Source organism: Metopolophium dirhodum, chromosome 7 (genome assembly GCF_019925205.1).
Source record: "Metopolophium dirhodum isolate CAU chromosome 7, ASM1992520v1, whole genome shotgun sequence".
NCBI classification, from domain to species: Eukaryota; Metazoa; Arthropoda; class Insecta; order Hemiptera; family Aphididae; genus Metopolophium; species Metopolophium dirhodum.
The window spans coordinates 10,485,705-10,509,745 of record NC_083566.1 but is presented as its reverse complement, the minus strand read 5'-3'; the positions used below and the strand labels follow the sequence as shown (position 1 = coordinate 10,509,745).

The window sequence follows — 24,041 nt, the reverse complement described above, 5'->3', positions numbered from 1 at the left end:
TCTGATCACGAGCAAATTAGCAACGATATTATAGCAAATTCAGCTGAACAATTAATAAACCTTATGTTCTTAACTTATTAGAATAATTGACCAATTATCAAACTTAATGTTAAGAACATTACCTGTGTTTGTACTTTGGATTTTTTTTATAAAATTTCAATTATTTATGCAAGTTATAGATATATAAAATATTACAAAAATGCTCATTAATATATATTACCTACACATTATAATAAGTCATTATCGTAGAAATCGAAAAACAGTAAAATAAGTCAACATACCAACTATTGAAACACAGATAATATTTTTAACTATAAGTTTGATAATAGGTCAATTAATTCTATCAAATTAAGCTAACAACTCAAGATTGGTTGTGCTAAATTCAAATTTGATAGTGGATCAGAAAGAGATATCAATTAATAGTGCACAGTAGTCATCTTATTAAAGGGTGCGACTAACCGACTAAGAATGAAGTATGGAGTAATACATTTAAATACAATATGTTAAGAAATGATAAGAAAATTTAAAAATATTTTAATGGTCTATGATAGTCGCTCAAAAAGTATAAAATTGTATTTAAAAAATTAAAAAATGTACTATAAGTATTAAACTATTAATATTTTACAACTATCTATCTATGCTAGACGCTAGTACGTCTTTAATATGTAAAAGTGTATAAGTTGATCAGCCTGAAGAAAAATCCTGGCTACGCCACTGGTATAATATGCTTATACAAACTATAGTATAAGCCTACTCAATCTAATAAGATTACATATAAATAGTTCGTGATATAGATACGCCACACAGTATAATATTTTGTTTATTGATATATAGTATATAATAATATAATATAAACATACTGATGTATTTATAATTATATAAACCATTGAGAAATTAACTCTAATATAATAATAATAATAATAATAACAATAATAGTATGTTTAACCTCAATAGCGTCAATCGCGGTTTCCATGGCCCCCCACAAATATGTCCTTGTCTTAGAATAGATACTTACAAATAAGTAATAACTCGTTTGTTCCAACCATTTGAAGGTATTACAAATCTTTTATTTTTTGTATTCTTTTGTTTTAGGGATATGTCAGGTACACCACAACGTTTTGACTTCACTAACTAAAACATTTTAATAACTTAGATTATTATACCTCTTCATTAGTCCTCAATAAAATGTTGACCATCACAATAAAAAAGGCCTCACCAATATTAGAATTTATATTAGGTAGGTATATAGTTCCGCAGCAGGCACGTATACAGCTGCACGTATTAGAATAAAAAGACAGTGGTGGGTTCATTACTAATAATGAATATCAAATTAAATACCAAATTTATTAATCTGTTTAATTTGTTGAAAACATTTTGAAAAGAGGTATTAAACTACCAAATACCCTCTTCAGTCTCCACCCGTGAGAATCATTAACATTTTTTACTGTGACGACCCCTTTTTCGACCCCTACATATATTTTTTTTATATACTCGCAAATAATTTAGATTTTTATTAATAATGAATAATAAAAGTTATACAGTACATTGTACATAATATTATCATAAAATGACTCTATACATCAAGATAGGTCTATACTACAGCATTACACCAAGATTTTTGGTGACCCTGTATTAAAAATGTTTTTATTTATATACGCCTTAGGGCTTTTAACAATATAATACAAATTAATATGGCTTGATGTGGTTCGTTGACTTGTTGGCAATGCGACGGAGAGTAAGCAACGTCCGCAGCTACTATATAGCTCCCGGATGGGTGACCACCCGGGTTCGTAGTAGTTAAAACCTTGCCGCACATACACGTATTGCCTACCTTAAATACTAAATTTTATATTATAATGTACATGAAGGTTACTCAAGTTATTATTTTCAGTAATATTAAAATTATTAACGTAGGTCTTCATTACTTATTTTAGAATTGTTGATACTATTTTTCTTAAGTAATTTAACAATAATATTAAGATTAGTAAGGGACTACTAATGGTATAATATTATTACTTCAAAAAAGCGAGCAAAACGTTTCTAACATTAAACAAATATCTCAATTAATAACCCGATATTGATGCAACACGATTAATGTACAAACCTTTAAAGTATTATTATCAATTATTCCTGTTTGTTCTAATCCACCAAACTTTTGTACTAATTTCAAAGCAGTAACCAATTCATCTTTGGCAGTTAATGCTTGGGGACCATCTTGCACCAAATATCCAAATGTTTGCATGAATTTAATCTAAATATTTATATAAAGTAAAATTATAATTTATAAATGGTAACAATATTATTTTTTTTGAGTACACAGTTATAATTTACCACATCTTGATTTTGATTAACTTTTTCATTATCGTTCTCTCGGATTTCTCGATTTTGTAATAAAGGCGAACAAGTAATTGTTACAGTAAACCACCAAATGCACGTACATAATATTTTATAATTCATTATTAATTAAAAATATATATACTTGATGTAAAAGTGTAAACTATAAAGTAACCTCTTATAAATAATATATTTTAATACCTTTTTTTTATATATTATATAAATTTACCAAAAAAAAAACTAGTTGAAATGTTGGATTATTATAATTTGATTGCAAGTAATAATAAGAAATAATATTTAAAAAATACCTACATAATTTATAGGTTAGTTCATTATATCCATATTACAATGAATATATACAACATACACATACCTAATAAAAAGTAGAATATATTTGGGTCAAACCGATAAGTTTGAGTTTTGATATAAACAACTAATTAAATTAAAATATTGATAACCATAAACAGTAAACATAATTAAAATAGATTAAAATAATGTTACTCGAGTCAGTTTTTTATTTTACAAACTATTCTAATTAAAGTTGCATATTTAATTTACACATTTACACATTTACTCGTAGATTTAAAATTATAAGAAGACCATTTTTTTTTGTTTTGAGAAGAGAGTTGGGTAGGTTACTAAGCTAAGTAGCTTTCAGATTTTTCATTGTTAATAATCCACTATGTCCCTCTACCTACTGAATTTGTATACAGTGTGTTCAACGATGAAGGTAACACGAAATATTTTAAACACATGACCCTGCATTTCATTTGGGTATTTTTATTGCATAAAGACTTAAAATTACACCTATTTTAGTATTTTAAATAGTTAAGCAACTTTGACTTGTAAAGTTTTTTCTATTTTAAAAATTTACGTATTGATAGACTTATTTATTTTGATTAAAGCTGTATTTATCGTATTTTCTAATAGCATATCAACCATTCCACAACGTTACGTGAGATTTTGTATGTGGACATAATGTAAATGTGCTTTACTTACAAAACCACATTCTAATTTTCAAAAAAATTTAAGAGATCACACGGAACATTGTAGAATTGTAGTATAAATACAACTTGCATTTTCGGAGTTTTAACATAGATAGTAGAATAAAATGTATTGGTCACAATTGCTTAAAAAAATAAAGTAATTCAAATTGAAACTCAAAAATCGGAAAGGTTAAATTTAAAAATAAATTATTTTGTTAAATATGCGAGGACATTTTTTTTTTAAATTAAATTTTTTCAATGATAGGTGTAATAATTAAATTTTTTACGCAGTAAAAAACCCCTAATGAAATTCAGAATCATGAGTTCGATATATTTCGTAATTTCGTTATCTTCGAATACACTATACTTAAGTAGGTTTATAATAAATATAAATTTACATTAAAACATATTTACAATGTACCTATATATACAGGGTGTATCTTATGTCATTGTACGTGGGGGTTTTTAACGATTATGGATGGTTAACATAGAATTTCGTTTAAACAGAAAAAAACTTGTTTCTTTATTTATAACAAATTCAAAAATGTTAAACACAGGGGTACCAATAGCAAAATCAATTTTTTCAGATGGTAACTACTAACCCCATAAAGTACCAACTAGATTCTCTTTCCTATCAGAAAAGATACTGTTGAAAAAAATTTCTTTTACTGTCCTAAAAGCTGTGACAGACACAAAAAAAAAATTAAATAAAAAAAAAACACATCATTGTTAAATCAATACATTTATCGCTCCGCTCCGAATCTAAAATGATGTATAGGATTATTTGATAATATTATATAGATGAAGATGAATTTACAGGGTAAAAAATCAAGGGAAATACACAATTTTTAAATTTTGATACGATATATATTTTATATTCGTTTATACATTTTTAATCAAATGATTTTAGATTCTAAGTGGAACGATGGGTTCTGAATGGGAATTTGATCTATATCTAGTACTTTCTTAAATTCCTTATGCAATTATTACTACATATTGTAAAAAGTATATTCTTCTATATTTAAATATAATAAATTATGAAAATAAGAACTATCATAAGGTATGAGGATATTATTATTAGGTATTTACTGCATTAAATGTAGGGAACTGCTTTGATTATTAGATAATCAAAAATAGTGCATACTCTATACACGTAGATATCCATATAATAGTCCATACATTCTAGAAAATATATACTGTATTTAAATATATACTTTCATTTAAACAGCAACTGTAATAAAATATAATAACTCAAAAGCATAGTAAAACGGAAATTTCTTAATACAATTATACAATAAAACAATTTTAAAACAATTAGAATTTTTATAGAAACTATGGTATTTTTTTATACCTAAAATTATATATATAAAAAAAAGGTGGGAAAGTGGATGTACAGTATGTTACAAGTGGGTCACTGTAATGGATGGTGTTAAATTTTACGTGGAACCTTGTTTTAAATTTTTAATCCTTAGCTACAAAAGTTGAACATTTTTTAAATTTTTAACTACAAAATAATTATTGAATTTTAAATTTGATAAATTTTGTCAAAATTTGAACTTTAAATGCTTATAAAAAAAATTGTGCCAATGTTTTTTAATATTTTTCAACTGCTATTGTAACAATATATCAGAAGTCTTGCATTTAATTTTCACGCTTTTTTACCCAACAAACAAAATTTTATTGATATTATAGAAAAAAAACTAAAAAAATTAAAAACTGACAATGTCCGCAAACAGCTCAAAAAGAGTCAAAATATTTTCAACATTTTATCGTGTATAGAAAATGGTAATATACACATTCAGTGAAATTTTCAAGTATCTACAGTCATATGTTTTTTAGTTACAACAAAATAAGAAAATCGTTACACAAAAAATCGAGTGAATAGAGTGAATCTTGTAAAAATATGAATTTCAAACGCTCATAAAAATTTAATTTGATATTCTTGTATACATTTTTTTTTTCTGATAAAGGTAGACAAACTTATGGATAATCTTGTATTACATTTTCAAATCTTAGATCGAAAAAGAAAAATTTTTATGAATTCTCAACTCAAAATAATTTGCTAATTTTCGTGATTTTTTTCGTATTTTGTCAATATTTGAACTTAAATGCTTATAAATAAAAACTGTGGCTAAGGATTTTTAATATTTTTTATATGTCATTATAACAATATAGTAGGAGCCTTGTATCAAATTTTCAAGCTTTTTTACCCAACAAATAAAATTTTATTGATATTTATAGAAAAAAACTAAAAAAAAATGGAAACTGAAATTATCCGTAAACAGCTCAAAATAAGTCAAAATATTTGGAAAATGTTATGGTGTATAGAAAATTCTAATATAAAAATTCAGTGAAAATTTCATGTACCTACGGTCATTTGTTTTAGAGTTGCACCAAAAACCAAAATCGATTTTCTTGAAAACAGATTTTTCGTAAAAATTCCCGTTTTTCCTTAATTTTTCTTTTGTTTTTCATCTCGCTTTGGAAAACTAATGGGAAATTTTTACTTTTGACCCCCCCAAAGTACCAACTTGATTTACTTTCCTATTAGAAAAGTTACTGTTGAAGAAAATCCGAGCTTTTTTTCTGTCCTAAAAGGTGATGACAGACACAAAAAAAAATTAAAAATTAAAAAAAAAACCACACTTCTTTATAAACTCAATACATTCATTGCTTCGCTCAGAACCTAAAAAAGTATCCTTTTAAGAGGACGTTATACCCGCAAGTGTTGTCTCCGTCTTACAAGTGCGTAACATAGTAAATTGTACGCTCAGCTAAACACGGGAATTGACCTCTTATAAAATCTAAAGGTAAGTTTATTATCTAGGCAACCTCATGGGCTTTTTAGTATATTTTAATTATAAAGCGAGTTATGATTATTTTAAGATGTATAAAAAATTTACAGTTTTAAAATACTCATGGACATTAGACTGGACATTAGACAACTCTTACAATGGTATATATAGTATATTAGTATTTATCCTATTGACGTTTTAAAGTATAAAACAATTTTATAAGAATTATCAACTTATACTCATGTGTTTATTATATTAAAGGTGTTGATTTCTATTCTGTGGCTATTCATGAAATGGGCCACAGTTTAGGATTGGGACATTCGTCAGAACCTAATTCCATTATGAATCCCTATTACACAGGTCCACAACCTCAAGATATTGGATATGACGATATATTGGGAATGCATTCATTGTATAGTAAGTATATTTTTAAACACAATCTGTTTGTTTTTAATTCTTCGTTGGACGTGTAGAATGGTTTTTAATTTATTTAATTAATTTTTAGATTCTGAGCGGAGCGAGGAATGTAATGGTTTTACAATGATGTTTATTTCTTTTTATTCTATAAACACTTTTTCTCCCTCTAAACTTGCTCAAAAGTATTAAGTATAGCATCTTTTCTGAAAGGTAATGTTCTTGAGCTGGACTTTAGAGAGGTCATTTTTCGATTTTCGAATCGCTACTCGAAATAAAAGCAGTTAAAGGAGAAAAAACATACGATTTCACGATTTTATAATATTAAATAATTACGGACGACGTTTTCTACCAGAAATATTGCTTCAAATGAAAAATGACAAGAGATATTTTTTGTTATATTTTGGATTTTGTTCCTTGCGGTTTAAAGTTCGGAGAATTTTAGCCATTTTTGAGCTATTTATAGACATTTTAATTTTGGGAATTTTTTTGTTGTAATTTGGTTTAAAACATTCGTAAAAACTTGAAATTTGGGTTGTTTACTTATATTAGACTTACCTAGACATGGTGAAATTTTCAAAACATTTGAGCGACTTATGAGCTTTTTCTTTTATTTTATATTTTTTTTCAATTTTATGATATTTCCCAATTATAAATTAGCTGTTCTTAAAACGCTTTGTTTATCACCATAGAAACGAATAAAATTAAATAAAAAAGATTCCCTCGTCCGCTCAGAATTGTTTTTTATCGAATGCAATCATTGCATTCAAATTGAATACAGTAAAATTACATTATCCTGTCTGAGGCCCGAAGGGACAATGAACAAACATCCACCACCGAAATGCGCTGACATACTTTTTTTTTATTGATTATATCCACGGTGACACTGGCCATTGAGTGCTAATTATAATGATGTACAAATTAAAATAATGATAAACTTAAATACTAGTTTAAAATACAATAAGAGAGTAATGTTAAATCATGTTGAGAATATTGACGGTGATGACTGATGATAAATATGAATGTGGCGGAAATTGAGTTGGGGTCCCGGTTAAGTGCTTCCGAGAATGATTCAGGAAGGATAGTGTTTTCTCTGATCTGGGAGTATATACAACATTCAGTAAAAATTTATGTTTGATGTTGATGTGGTGTATATTGGGGTGTTCTCTTTAGCCATTAAGAAGCCGCGTGTAATTTTTATATATGACCGATTCTAAGTATTATTACACATATTAAGTCTTTAAAGGCTATAGAGATTCTCGTTTGCTAGTCTCATCATTCGGTGGGAGAGAAATTACGGATTTAATAATTGCTAAGAAAGAATCCAGAACACCGTCAGGCCCAGTACTTGTAGTGGTAGAGAGTTATCTAAATTTTATTCGATATCGGAAAATGAGAAGTAAGAGTTGCTGATCAACGGATAATAAAGAAACGGATTATTGGGTAAAGCAGAGTTCTGGATACGGGAGAAAATTAAATGGAGAACTTGTTCGCTATTTGCCTCTTTCCTGTATAATTCTAGTCGTCTAGGTGCATGAGATTTGATAACCCCAAGTTAAAACAACTATTATAGGTATGTAAAAAAAATCCAAAAATTACTTGGGATGCTATGAATTTGAGATTCAGTACGAAGTAGGTAATCCTTGTGGCATTTTGTAGACAATATTTAGACCAAGCATGCAGTTGAGAGAATACTAAATAACCCTGCAGATTGTGCGATGCCTTTAAAACAGCATATTGTGCTCGTTTTTTTTAGTGAATACCAAAGTTTAACACAGATAATGTTCTTATCATCAAGTTTCATTGTAGGTCGAATCACTCAAATGTTTGTAATGTGTTAAATCCCTGCTACTATTTTCTCATTTTGTAAACATTATGTCCCACTGGCTTATAAAAGTGAAATTTTCATTCCACGCCAGCGATGATATTATTGTGAATAAAGTAATTTATATATAACCTATTTACGTGGAGCCTGTTTTAAATTTTCAAACCTTAGATATAAAAGTTGAACATTTTATAAATTTTTAACTACAAAATAATTATTGAATTTTAAATTTGATAAATTTTGTCAACATTTGAACTTTAAATGCTTATAAAAAAAATTGTGCCGATGTATTTTTAATATTTTTCAACTGCTATTGTAACAATATATCAGAAGTCTTGCATTTAATTTTCACGATTTTTTACCCAACAAACAAAATTTTATTGGAATTATAGAAAAAAAACTAAAAAAATTAAAAACTGACAATGTCCGCAAACAGCTCAAAAAGAGTCAAAATATTTTCAACATTTTATCGTGTATAGAAAATGGTAATATACACATTCAGTGAAATTTTCAAGTATCTACAGTCATATGTTTTTTAGTTACAACAAAATAAGAAAATCGTTACACAAAAAATCGAGTGAATAGAGTGAATCTTGTAAAAATATGAATTTCAAACGCTCATAAAAATTTAATTTGATATTCTTGTATACATTTTTTTTTCTGATAAAGGTAGACAAACTTATGGATAATCTTGTATTACATTTTCAAATCTTAGATCGAAAAAGAAAAATTTTTATAAATTCTCAACTCAAAATAATTTGCTAATTTTCGTGATTTGATTGGGTAAGGTAAAAACAACAAACAAAATTTTATTGATATTATAGAAAAAAAACTAAAAAAAAAGGTGGATAAGTGGATGTCCCTCTGCTGTACAGTAGGTTACAAGTGGGTCACTGTAATGGATGGTGTTAAATTTGAATTCAATGATATAATATCATTGTATAAGAAAAACGATTCTGAGCGAAAACGGTCCGTCCGCCTATGATATTACCAAGTGTATATTTGATGATATTGTTGTGAATAAAGTAATTTATATATATAACTTATTTACATGGAGCCTTGTTTTAAATTTTCAATCCTCAGCCATAAAAGTTAAACATTTTATACATTTTTAACCACAAAATTATTAAAAAATTATAAATTTGATAAATGTTGTCAAAATTTGAACTTTAAATGCTTATAAAAAAAAATTGTGCCTATGTATTTTTAATATTTTTCAACTGCTATCGTAACAATATATCAGAAGTCTTGCATTTAATTTTCAGGCTTTTTACCCAACAAACAAAATTTTATTGATATTATAGAAAAAAAACTAAAAAAATTAAAAAATGACAATGCCTGCAAACAGCTCAAAAAGAGTCAAAATATTTTCAACATTTTATCGTGTATAGAAAATGCTAATATAAACATTCAGCCAAAATTTCATGTCCCTACAGTCATTTATTTTAGAGTTACACCAAAAACTAAATCTATTTTCTCGAAAACAGATTTTGCGTTAGAATTCCGTTTTTCCTTAATTTTTCTTTTGTTTTTCACGTCGCTTTTGAAAATTACTGAGAAATTTTTACTTTTTCAAGGTATTTTACCAAGAGAAAATTTTAGATTCTGACCCAGTTAACTGGGACTTAGATTTGAAAATGTTATACAAGATTATCCATAAGTTTGTCTACCTTTATCAAAAAAAAAAAATGTCTACAAGAAAATCAAATTAAATTTTTATGAGCGTTTGAAATTCATATTTTTACAACATTTGATATTTACTCGATATCTCAATTAACGATATTCTAATTTTGTAGTAATTAATAAACGTATGACTATTAGATACTTGAAAATTTCATTGAATGTTTATATTAGCATTTTTTTTACACAATAAAATTTTGAAAATAATTTGATATTATATCATTGAATTCAAATTTAACACCATCCATTACAGTAACCCACTTGTAACCTACTGTACAGCAGAGCGACATCCACTTATCCACCATTTTATTATTATTTTTTTTTTTGTGTGTGTCATACTGTCATCACCTTTTGGGGTAATTAAAGTGCTTCGATTTTCTACTTCAGAATCGTTTCTAATAGATAAGTGAATCTAGTTAGTAGTTGGTATTTTGAGAGGTCTTAAGTATAAAATTCCTATAGCAGTTTTTAACTGAACCGGTTTCCAACTAAATGTATTATCTATATATTATATGTTTTTTTGGTGTAACTTAAAAACTTCTAGCATTAGATACTTTACATTTTCACGAAATGTTCATATATACATTTATATACAAGATAAAATGTATCATTAATTTTTTTAAGCTATTTGATGAAAAATTTTGGATTTTGTTTCAATTATTAGGCTATAAATAATTTGTCGCTCGATCACAAATTTGTAAATGTAAATATAAGGGTACCACATAAGTTCATAAAAGTGTCATTTAAAAACAAAGTTGAGTGTAAATCCACAATAATTTTTCTGATTATCTGAATTTAGAATTTTTACAAAATTCATAAAAATCGTGATAATTTAAAAATTACTTTTCAGTTAGAAATTCATAAAAATTTTTTTTTTCATAGCTAAAATTTGAAAATTTAATAATAGATTCCTCAAACGTTTTTCTAATAAAAATAATATACAAAATTGTAAAATTAATACATTCAATCTAAAACAATTATTTCCTAGTGTGTTCGAAGTGAAAAGGAATTGATTTATCAAAGATATATTTATCTGAGAAAAACAAATTGTGTGACAATAATAAAGGTCTCATAATGTTTTATTTAAAAATATGTTATATTTGTTTTTAACTAAAACAATTTTTGACACAAGTTCTAAACTATAAACATTAATAATACTATTTAAACCTTTTAGGATTGTAATTTATATTAATTTTTTTTACCAAGGAAGTACTTTCCCTTCAAAATCATAAAATCCACCATTGTGGGATTTGTTAATATTCTTCAAGAATTGGCAGATTCCTGTAACAGACTGTTCAACTTCAAGTGGTGCACTTGTACCACCCATTGCAGTTTTAACCCATCCAGGATGAATGCTGACTGCCAATATTCCGTTATTTTTAAGATCAACACTCAATGATTTTGTAGCAACATTTATGGCAGACTAAAAGTTAAAACCATATCAAATAATAATAATATCAATTTAATAATAAACTGTACCTTATAATAATAATTAGGGCTGGAACTTGATGCATTTGCATCTTTTTTTCTAATGCTTACATACGAGGCTCGTCTTTACAGAAATTTGATTCATGGAATATAGAATTTAATGGTAGAATTTTCATTTTGCATTTATTAGGAATTTATTGCTTTACGGTCAACTTTTAGTATTTTTGGTGCATTTTATTCATTTTTGTACTTTTTTTTTACATTTATTTGCATTTTTATTGTTGAAAGTTACACTTTGTACATTCAGTTTCCATTAGCTTGTCGATTATCGACGTTCATTATCTTTATCGTTTGTTGTCGCAATCTACGATTATTTAATAAACTGTAAACCGATATTATTTTAGGTTCGTTCAACTAGAAAAAATTTCCCAAAAGTCGATCGAATTATTTCAAACTTAAAAAAAATATTTTTGAAGGCTCCTACGAGAGAGTAAACATTTTAATAATGCTAGAACCTATAATAAATACGATTTATGACCCACGAATTGTATAAAACGTAATAATTGTAAAACTTAAATTTTTAAAAATGTTAAGTCATTATAAAGTAATTTTTGGTATTTCTGTGGTCATTTTTTGATGTTTATAAGTCATTTAAAATTTTTTTTTTTGTGTGCATCTTTAAAAGATTTGTAAGTCATCAAGTTCCGGGCCTTAATAATAATTATTTTATATATATTAACTAATAAGGGTTACAAAATTATACATTTCTTTTAAATACCAACTTTATCTATATAAAATAGATAACATAATATACATATTTTTTTATGATCTAAAAATAAATAAGGATGTATAAAAATTAGCAGCAGCGTGCCAAAATTATTTGGTCAATTTATGCTTAGTCATATGTATGCATGGGTAGATGTAATATAGCTAATCGTGATCTGCTCAGCATAAATTCGCTATGTTACGCACTTGTAAGATGGAGACAACACATGTGGGTGCCATGTCCTCTTAAGATTAGGATATACAAAACAAGACTAGGCAACATAATATTTTGAATCTCTTTTTTTTTATAGTAGTATAGAATAACAGTCATACATTACCTTGCTTGTTCTATATGGATAAAAACCACCTTGATCATTTTTAGTGATGGAACCCAAAATTGAACTCATATTAACAATTACAGCTTTATATACTCCAGTAGCAGATTTATCTTTTTCTGAAGCCATTTTTAATAATGGTAATAATGCCTAAAAAAAATTGTCCTATGAAAATTTTAACATTTTAATTTGAATAAAAATAATTTATTATTTTACTTGTGTTAACATTATAGGACCAATGGTATTTATTTTGAAATGGTTTAATAAATCTTCAGATTTTACTAAGCCAATCCTAGTAAATTTTGATGATATCCCAGCATTGTTAATTAGTACGTTAAGACCTTTATCTTTGACAATATTTGAAACTTGTGAAGCCAAATTAAAGAATGATCCATGATCAATTAGATCTATAAGTATAAAAACAAGTAATCAATAATGACATTTATATATTATCTATTAAATAATTTAAAAAGTATAATGGTAGAATTTTGGGATCAATCACTTGGTACAAATATCTGATGCCAACTGTAATATTTACAGCACTATGCATCTATAAATAAATATATATTTACGTAGTAAATATATATTAGTTTATAGGAATAGGTCTATGATCTGCCCAGTGGCCACCTACCTAAGTGGCTAAATCTTATGAAGTATGAGTTATGCTGTTATATGGATGGCCAATTGGGTAGTGGTAAATGGTAACACATTTGAGTCGTGTTTACACAATACATTTTGATGTCTTACACATGATACAATATGTAGTGTGACAAGTATATGTAGTCGTGTACTTGCTATGTAAAACCACCATGGATAAATAGTTCCATGTTGTTACCATAATATGTATGGGATCTCGTTAATCTGGGTCTTGTACTCCTGTTCATACACCGATTGGAATCCATTGTGGTAAACACTTTCGCTCGTTTTGGACACAAACACTCATTTCTAACTTACCAATATAATATAGAGATGTAAATGAGAAAGTAAAATGTAGTTGAGTAAAATGTAATCCTATGAGAGTCTTGAGTATATGCCAATTATAAGCGGGAATTTAATCCAAATACTACATTAATGCAAAACTTTTTTGTAAATAGAGGATATAGCTTTACTGTATAATCAGAGACCTTTGACTTCTTCTCGGTTCATAATTCTGTGGACACCCTTACCTACAACAGTCATTCTAATTTATTTAATTTAGCAGCTATATTAAAAAAAAAGTAATAATTATAAACTAATTGTGCGAAAAAACTCACTGATCCCATCACAAGTTTTTTACGGAACAGATATTGAATAATAATATAAATATAAGATGTAGTAAGAAGACTAAGAACTAGTAGGTAATTAAGTTTGATACTGTGTTATATATATGTGTAAGAATATGACATGTATTATTATTTTGATTCAAAATTCAAATAAATAATATCTGGGCACAATTAGCTAAAAGCCAACGATTGTAGGTATGGCTGCATAAAGAATAGTTAAGAAAATTAAATATATGTTAAGATTATTTATTTTTTTTTTATTCTGTGAATTCAATAATTTGTAATTTCTGACTGATTGTTCGACAGTAAAAATATGGGTCCATATAGACTTTTTTTTACCAATTATCAGAGAACACAATATATGCGGGTGTGACTTACCTAACCTAACCTAACTTATTCATGGCTATCCACTTACCACTCATAGTCTAATAGATATCAATATTAAATTTACAAATTAGTTGTGATAAGTTAATAAAAAAATCTACGAGCTTAAGATTTACACATCTGCATTTTTTCTCATTTTAATTTTATTAAAGTCATATATATATATATATATATATAAAGGAAGCTATAGCCAATAGACCAACCTAACCAGTATATTATCTTTAATTATAGTGGAATCCCTAGTTTACTATATATTTTCCAAGGATTAAAATTAAAATATTTTGTGGCCATATAGTAATACTTTAAAGTTCATGTATTAGTGCCCTCATCGACCTACATTATTTTAAAAATATATAGGTAAAATATACTATGTATATAATTTAATTACTTACCCGCTTCCAGAATATGAAGTTGTGGATTCTTTTTTAATTCCATTAATTCCTGAAAAATTATTTTATGTGTCATTGTATGCCTCAATGAAAACTAATAACAAACATTTTGTAACATTTATTAAAAAAATACTAAATAGTGACCTTGTATTAAAAAGTCAAGTACTAAAGAGTATCATAAATTATAATACCTACAACCTAGTACCTGATATTTGATAATATAAATCTATTAGAGGGAGATGGAGTGGTCGAGCAGACTAAGGCTTTGGTGCGATGCGCACCAACGCCGGTTCGATCCCGGCTACAGGCGGCATTTTTCTTCAGGCAGTTGACAACATGACTAATTTTGTGTTGTTGGCTTAAAAGTTAGAGTAAATTGACGTATTATTAAATTTTAATGCAAAACTGCATGATATCTAATAAGATTGTATTGATAATTAAATTTTAAAATTGTAATATTTTATATAGTTAAAATTAAAATTAAAATAACAATACAAGTCTATGCGATGCTTTATCTAGATAATATTCTTACCAAAAGAGTCGATTCACTCTAATATTAAAACCATCAACACAAAATTAATTCAGCAGTCAGCTAAACAAACGTTTTATGAAGCAGTTGTACGATGCTACGATACACACAGGCCCGGATTGAACTGGCGAGCTACTGAGAAAATGGGCCATTATTATTTTCTGGCAAAAGTAATCTAGTCATTCTAGGTAGCGGAATAATATAAAATGATATAAATATATAATTCAAAATTGATGGTTAATAACAATGAATGTGTCAGTTTTATCACCGATTAAATTATTAAATTATTTAATCTGTGGTTGAATATTACTGTATAGGGCATTCCATTGCAGAAAAATATAAACTAAAATTTCCCAGTAAAAGTTAATATATAAAATAGGACAAGTGGGTTCCGATTGATGTACATAAGGTATCACACGGGTCACTATATAATGGATATGGGTTAAATTTGAATTCAATAATATAAAATCATTATATATACAAAAAACAATTCTTAGCATAGAACGTCTGTCAGCCTATAATACCAATACTATTATTATATATTATATAATATAATAAAAATTATATGGGTATGGAAAATTCTAAAATAAATATTTGGGGCAAATTTCTAAGTATCTACAGTTATTTGTTTTTGAGTAATGCCAAGAAAATAAAATTAATTTTGACAAAAACGGGATTATTAAAAATAACAAATACACACTTAACTGTAAAATCATTCATCACTTTTCTCAGAGTCTAAAATAATCTTAAGTCTTTTGTACCATAAAATGTTAACTAATTTTAATCATTATTAAGCTAAAACCTTTTATTTTAAAATAGTAATATAATATGTATTGTTTATTGAAATATATCTACAATGTACAAACTACAGAGGTATAGGTACATATACGTTATAAAAATTGGTTGTACTAAGGTAATAAAGGTCATGAGAGTAAGATTAAATAGGTGAAAATGGCAAACATTTAGCTCCAAATGTATAATTTAAAATTTTTTTAATGCTTCTATTAATATATTTGGTAGGTTTATTATGCACATAGTACCTATATAAAGGTAAGTGAAAAATAAAATAGTTGACTTTTCTGTAGTTTAGTTTACTTTGAATTTTGATTGTAGTGTAAATAAAATAAGAAATAAGGTATATTTTTTGTCAAATAGTTGAGGGCCGATAGAAATTTAAAATCTCAGTAGGCCTAAAATTCTTAATCCGGCGCTGAACACACGTTAGTAAGATCACTAAGGCGGAGACAAGACACAAGTAACTAAGTAGGTATAAGAAGTGTCAAGAGTCAAGATTTCAAGTGCCACAACACGTCATGCCGGTTAGAGTCCTCACTTCTGCAGACGTTCTGTTAACCATCAACCTGAATTCTTGATTATTGATTATTTGCTGGTAAGTGGTTACTGTTATAAGTTATAACGTAATACTTATTTGCATAGACATACAAATGTATACTAATATTATAATATGACTATCGCTCTGTCATATTAACGTTATTAGACATTTTATTAAGAGGATGTCAGTGCACTATTTGTTTTCTCTCTCTGCACCACGCGCAACATAGACAAAACGCATTTTTTTCTATGTTTTTAAGTAATCTTAGAGTAAACTCCCCCATTACAAAAAAGATAGAGAATAATATTTTGAGGGAATGACAGGGATTTGATATTTTATGGTTATTTCACTTTGTGTTCGACTTTCAAAATAAACAAAAAAATGTTGTATATTTAAATTATGTTTAAATTGTTTTGAGACAATAATTAGACAAATCGATATGTCATTCCCTCAAAAATATTATTCTCTATCTTTTTTTTAATGGGCGATTTTACTCTAAGATTACATCAAAACATAGAAAAAATAATTCTGCGTAAATGCGTTTTATCTATGTTGCGTGTGGGCCAGAGAAAACAAATAATGCGCGGACATCCTTTTCAGTGACAGTGAATACAGGTTTATATTATGATTACCTATTAGTGCATTGCAAAAACATAACATGTTAATAAGCATTATAAGCACTAATAATAATTACATATTATAATATAGTAAAAATATAACTATAGTAGATACTAGATCCGTTGATTGTGCAGTATACGGGGTAATCGGTAAAAAAGACCAAGGAATAAAAGAACAACCAAAAAAGAACAATTTTTAAAAATTTTAAATATACCTATTAATTAATTACCGCAAAAAAAATAATATTAATATCAAATTATTATTACTTATTCATCAGTAACACTGCAAACCTACAAAAAAGCTAATAAGTCAAATTTATATAAATGCTTCCTTCTCAATCCTATACAAAATATTTAATAAATCATTTGACATACATTCAAATATACATTATAATAAAAAATTTTATGTATGAGTCGATTTTTGATATTTTATTTTCAAAATTTTAATGTCCAATAATTGCTTTAAAACTTGTGATATTTTACTTTTTGAATTTTAATTATTGATTCAAGTAATTAATACATCGAACATTTAATTTTATACGGGCACAGATTGGCTTCTCTTCTACAATAAGTGTTTTAACTCTTAACCGCTCAATAAACTATAATATTATTGGAAATACAAAAATTAATTTTCATAGCATTTTCCATACTATTAATATTTGATACCCTTTAATATTTTTTTAATTTTCATTGATAATTAATATATTTTTTATTTTTTTAAATTGTTTTTTTCCGGGACTCAAACGTGATCTGCTGAGCGTAAATTTATGATATATTGATATGCACTTGTAAGACGGAGACAACACATGCGTGGTGAGGGTGTGACGTCACCTTAAGGTGCCATGGTGGTACACCATATTATTTGATATTTTGATCATAATTTAATATTTATCCTGTAGTATGTACGGCCGCGACGGGACACGGCCTACAGCTGAACAATTTATTAATTTAAATTTAAAAAATGATATAGATTAGGATTGGTCCTGAAAATTTTTAAAAACTTTACTAGTTTCTTCCATGTGAATATTTAGTTCCATGATTTTGTTAGATAAGCATCATGAATACTGAATTGCGTTAGGTATTGTAATAATTCCTTATTCATCAAACGTTTTCCTTATTGCGAGTTCAGAGTCTGTGACCATTCTAAGTTCGGCTTCTACCTACTAAGCTACTTGATAGTAGATGTATTTATTAGTTTGTTTTTGTTACTAATTTTTAAATTTTGATCAGTTCAACATAAAACGTGCATTTTATATATTATATTACAATATCAATTTTTAATCCTTTGAAATACAATAATTTTAAAATGGCTCCCGTCGAACCTTGTAAGTATATAATTACCTTGGCTTTTCCCATATCTCTGCAAGTCGCAAATACGTTCTCCACATTAAACGCTTGATTTGATAATAAATGTTTCACCAATCCTAGTCCAATTCCTCTATTTGCACCAGTAACTAAAACGGAACACATTTTGATTTTTAATTCTATCGAACTATTTACTTTTTATAAAAAAGTTTTTATAGGTAGTGTAGTGTAGTACAGTTTAACTAATAAGTATAACCATAGAATTGAAACCATTCCAAACCGTGTTTACAGATAATGGGTTTGGCTTTTTATTTTTTAAGCAAAACAGTGCACCACAACATTGATGAATCTTGTTTCTTATCAATCTTACATTCTTCCCCATATTTCCGTCGTTTTTATAACTATAATATAATATGAATATTAATAACTTATTACGCAATCGGCAATCATTGAATTACATAATATTATATAATTTATGTTTTTAGTTTTTACTAAAGTTAACAAATATTTTTCAGCAAAATATCAAAGATCAATGTAATAAAATATTTTATTTTATTGAAATGTTTTTCGTTCGGTCTTTATCTTCACGTATTTTTCAAAAAAATCGAAGTGTTTGTAAAACATTTACATACAGCAATAAAAGATTTTTAAGAAAAATTAGTTTATGTAAATAATTAAATCAATAACTTAAAAGCTTTTATATTGTGTATGGTTACTGATAGTTAATTTATATTTATACTGTTTGTGTTCAAATATAAATATATATACATATACAACTATATAATATATATTAAATAGTATTGTCATATATATTAACCAATATAAATAATCAATAAGGATGTGGATAGTATATGCATTTGTAGTACCCATGCAACATTTTTATGCTCTGGTCATCTATGATATATTTTTACTTAATCTGATTTTAATATACTTTCTTCTTGAACGATTTACAATAATTGATCCAATTCGTGATTTTCTAATAATATCATTTTTAATCATTTTAATCTATTTTATTTTATTTGCATCCCAGGAACGACTATGACTAATCATTGACTCATTTTAACAATTTTATTGATAAACCACAAATAAAATAAGTTATATAGTTAACCGTATATAATATGATAGCTTGTCCTATTATCTGTCTTTTTAAATGTTTATCATATGTATTTTTGTTTTAGGTGGACAGTATGATTTTGATCTTTTAGTGATAGGTGGAGGATCTGGTGGTTTAGCTTGTGCTAAAGAAGCTTCAAGTTTCGGAAAACAAGTTGTAGTTTTAGATTTTGTTATTCCGTCAGAAAAAGGTACCACTTGGGGAATAGGTGGTACTTGTGTTAATGTTGGTTGTATACCTAAAAAACTAATGCATCAAGCCTCATTATTAGGCGAATCAATTCAAGTATGCTAAATAATATTATATTTAAAGTGTATATTTATACTAAACTTAACCCAATTTTTGCTAAATTAGGAAGCTCGGAGCTATGGTTGGAACATACCTGATCCAATTTCATTCAATTGGGAATCTTTAGTTGAAGCTGTACAAAATCATATTAAGTCAGTTAACTGGGTTACACGTGTACAATTAAGAGACAAGTATTTATATTTTAATTACAATTATAATAATATTTAATATTAAAATATAATTTAAATCTTTAAACGTTTTATACAGGAAAATTGAATATGTCAATGGACATGGTGTGTTTGAAGATGCTCATACGGTTATTGCAAAAATGAAAAATGGAAAAGAACGAAGAATAACAGCAAAGGATATTGTAATAGCTGTTGGTGGACGTCCGCGCTACCCTGATTTTCCAGGGTGTAAAGAATATTGTATCACTAGTGATGACCTTTTTTCAATGCCTACATCACCAGGAAATACTCTGGTTATTGGTGCCGGATGTGAGCCAAATATAATATTATTATGCTATTAAATAATATAATATATTTTTTAAATTAACTTTTTAGATATTGGGTTAGAGTGTGCAGGATTTCTAAAAGGTTTAGGATATGAAGCAACTGTTATGGTTCGATCTATGCTTCTCAGAGGTTTTGACAGGGGTATGGTAGATTTAGTTCAAGCTGAAATGGAACATAAAGGTGTAAATTTTCTTAATGGAAAAATACCTGTCAAAGTATCAAAGCAGCCAAATGGCAAATTATTAGTAGAATGGAAAGGTGGTGATGAAGTAAGTAGTGCTTGTAATATTTGATACTTGAAACATTCCAGTATTTTTGTATTTTAGATCGGACAAGGGGAATTTGATACAGTTCTTGTAGCTACAGGACGTAAAGCTTTATCTGAAGAATTAAATCCGTCTGCTGCTGGTTTACAAATTCATCCTGAATCTTTCAAAATCATCACTAATGCTGAACAGACCAATATTCCAAATATATATGCAGTTGGTGATGTATTACACGTAAGTATAATTTATTAAATTTAGAAAAATACTTCATCTTTAAAATGTAGTTTTATTGGATTTTCTATTAATCTAAATGTATTTATTTAGCTTTTAAAATGTTAAAACATCAAACTTGTGTTTTTTTTTTTTTTAATACTTAGTTTACAATTTTTATACATTTTAATGCTGCCGTGTAAAGCCAGTATTAATTTCTTTTAATTTAAAAAAAAAAAAATATTTTTTTTTGTATTATAAAATCAGTTTTTTATTTACAATTTGCAGTTATGTAAATAACAATGTAATAAAAAATGTTCAAACTATTCAAAGAACTCTGATTTCTTTTATTACTATTATGTTCAAACTAATTAATTTGTTTGTATTCCAATTGTAGGAAAGACCAGAACTAACGCCAGTAGCAATTCAAGCAGGCAAATTATTGGCTGGACGATTATATAATGGCATCCAAGAACAAATGGATTATGATAATGTTGCTACAACAGTGTTCTCTCCTCTTGAGTATGGCTGTGTTGGTCTCACAGAAGAAGAAGCAATTAATAGATATTCTGAGAATAAGATTGAGGTAAGTACCATTAGACCTTGTATTATTTAAAGTTACGAAACACTGTTGTGTATAAACGACATTAATTTTAAAACCGGTTTTTTAATATTTTACTGTGCAACGTATCCAAACTTATAGATCATACAGGTTTATATATATATAATTTAGCTGAAATACAATTATTATTTTTTTTTATTGCACAAAGAGCAATGAATTGATTAAGATCACAATTTATCCGTACACCAATTATTACTTTATTAGTTGTCTATAATAATATTAACTTAAAAGTATAAAGGGTTATACTTTTAATATTAATTTTGTATTTGAATATTCAAGTATTAATATTTTTAAATTCTGAGGTTTCAATCTATGAAACTTTTATGCTGCATATTTCGACTTTAATTTTAATGGCTTACAGTTTTTAGTGCATATTTTGGTGTTTTTTTCAGACATTTTTGAAATAATTACTATTGTAATATAGACAAAAATAAATATTACCTATACTTTTATAGTTTCTATCGAAATATATGAATATAGGCCTACTAAACGGTTTTTTCAAATATATTTGGGAATTAATATTTTGCTTGGAGATTGAAACTATCTACAAACATAGATATTTAAATGAAAAATATTTATAGAAGCGTTCCATTCTTATGGTAGCTATTAACCCATAGTACAATATTCCCATCTGCTTGCTAAAAAAAATGATTTCTCGTTGAGAGACTTACAACTTAAATTAATTATTAATATTTATATTTGAGTTTTTATTTGGTACTCATGGACTATGGATGATATCAAATGTCCTTACTTATAGCATAAAATAAAAATTAGTGTATAAAAAAAGTGTTTTGTTGTATGTTTTATTTCTGCAGTGCCATCTAAGTCCTCGCAGTCACGTCCTCAAAGGGCGTTCGCCCTCTCCATAACAATTTTAATGTATAAAAATCACTCATTGTCAACATAATAATAATTATCAAAATTTTAATTTACTGTAGAGTAGAAAGAACTAATTAGTAAAAAGTAATAACCTTAAAAAATAAGTCGGTAAAATTGGCTTAAGTTCCCGCAAAATTTTAAAAAATATGCCTATAGTTATTATTGATTTAAAAAATAGATGGGAGGTCCCCCCTCCCCTTTAAAACTGTCTTGGGATGCCTTTCTGTCCTTACGATATATTTTTAACCTAAGTTATTACTTTTAATCTGTACACTTTATAATTATGTTAATTATTTAATATTATGTCTTCTTAGGTGTATCATGCATATTATAAGCCTACAGAGTTTTTTATACCCCAGAAAAATGTTAAACATTGTTATTTAAAAGTAATAACTCTTTTAGAAGCACCACAAAAAGTTTTGGGTATGCATTTTATTGGGCCTCAAGCAGGTGAAGTAATACAAGGATATGCTGCAGCCATAAAGTAACTAAACTTATATTAAGAGGATGTGTTGCCCCGTCTCACAAATGTACAACATAGCACAGACTATTTAGCGAAGGGCAACGTTACTTCCTCTTAATTTTTATAGTAGAATTACCAAAATTCCACAACGCATAGGGAAGAATTTTACCTGTGCCGTAGTTTCATATCTTTTATAGCACTAACCAATATTTTTAAATAATTTAAGTTCTATGCGATGTGGAATTTTAGTAATTTAGTAATTAGTTTTAGTAAATACAAAGGGAGTAAAATTGTCACGCGCAAAACAGTTCTTGGTATGTTGTACATTTGCAGGACGAAGGCAACACATGAGGCAGGTGTGACTTCCTCTTAAAACATGTAAAAAAAAAATTGTCTATTTCTTTTTATTTTATGTTTTTTTTTTAACAGGGCTGGATTAACCTATCAACATTTAAAGGACACTGTAGGAATTCATCCTACAGTATCTGAAGAATTTACTAGGGTGGCCATCACAAAGCGGTCGGGCGATGATCCTACTCCACAAAGTTGTTGTAGTTAAACTAATTTCTTTAATATAATTAAAAATATACAATAATTATTTTAAATATATCAATTACTCATCCAATTTATTCATGTGGTGTAAAGGTATTAATTATAGAATAAATATTTGAATAAGTAAAATAGAAATTAAATGTTTTGCTTCGGAATTAAAAATAAATCATTTTAATAATTGGTTGTTAAATTACTTACCTCCATTCTCTAAAAACTTATTTGTATTTGTATTTTTTAAGTTTAATAATAATATAGCAACACATATTTGTAAAGACTAAATGACATATTTAATTATCAAATAAATAGAGATTGAGTGTCTTATTAGGGTGTTACACCCTCATGCATTGTCATGGTCTTACAAATGCATAACATCGCAACAAATTGTACGTTCTGAATAATCCATTTAACTTAATTTTAATATTAGAGGGAATTGATTTATTATACAATTTAAAAGTAAGAATATCATCAAATATTATCTTTTTTTTTTATATTTGAACATTTAAAAACTTACAGTTTCCTATGTTATGCGTTTCTAAGACGACACAACGCATGCAAGTGTAGTGTCTTCTTGTTCGTAATTTATATTACTTATTCAATTTGTTACAACATTGCCTAGGTAACTTTTTATTTTACAAAATTCCCATATTATAATATTATATAATAATATATTATACAAAAATGTTAGTATTATTAATTATTTTTCTAAGATTTAAAAACTATGGGTTGTTGAAAACTATATCATGAACTATAG

At 27.0% G+C, this 24,041-nt stretch overlaps 2 protein-coding genes across 3 annotated transcripts in view; one reads left to right on the top strand and one right to left on the bottom strand.

Moving 5' to 3' along the window:
* The window catches only part of LOC132948346 (matrix metalloproteinase-20-like), a 36,670-nt gene extending 18,124 nt beyond the window's left edge, over positions 1-18,546 (bottom strand). The window contains exons 1-6 of one of the 2 annotated variants that reach the window (XM_061018776.1): positions 18,418-18,546; positions 14,601-14,649; positions 12,779-12,969; positions 12,566-12,712; positions 2,105-2,251; positions 1,016-1,131 (exon numbers count right to left, since the gene is read on the bottom strand). In XM_061018776.1, the coding sequence (XP_060874759.1) occupies positions 1,016-1,131; positions 2,105-2,251; positions 12,566-12,712; positions 12,779-12,969; positions 14,601-14,649; positions 18,418-18,546 (779 nt within the window). Of the gene's footprint in view, positions 1-1,015; positions 1,132-2,104; positions 2,252-2,331; positions 2,749-12,565; positions 12,713-12,778; positions 12,970-14,600; positions 14,650-18,417 lie in introns of those variants that run through there. The other variant, XM_061018775.1, reaches the window with a different exon arrangement.
* Positions 18,547-18,896: 350 nt separating this feature from the next.
* Positions 18,897-23,468, top strand: LOC132948347 (thioredoxin reductase 1, mitochondrial). The gene is made up of 9 exons (XM_061018777.1): positions 18,897-19,047; positions 19,560-19,780; positions 19,850-19,974; positions 20,051-20,280; positions 20,347-20,567; positions 20,625-20,798; positions 21,172-21,360; positions 22,590-22,759; positions 23,168-23,468. The coding sequence occupies exons 1-9, from the start codon at positions 18,942-18,944 to the stop codon at positions 23,295-23,297; spliced, it is 1,566 nt and encodes a 521-aa protein (XP_060874760.1). The 5' UTR covers positions 18,897-18,941; the 3' UTR covers positions 23,298-23,468.
* Positions 23,469-24,041: the final 573 nt, after the last annotated feature.

Excerpts from the sequence above, each read along its gene's own strand:
- LOC132948347 (XM_061018777.1), top strand. The coding sequence starts at position 18,942 with ATGTTTTTCGTTCGGTCTTTATCTTCACGTATTTTTCAAAAAAATCGA. Across the intron at positions 19,975-20,050 it reads CGTGTACAATTAAGAGACAA|GAAAATTGAATATGTCAATG; the intron begins GTATTTATATTT and ends CGTTTTATACAG. Across the intron at positions 20,281-20,346 it reads TCTGGTTATTGGTGCCGGAT|ATATTGGGTTAGAGTGTGCA; the intron begins GTGAGCCAAATA and ends TTAACTTTTTAG.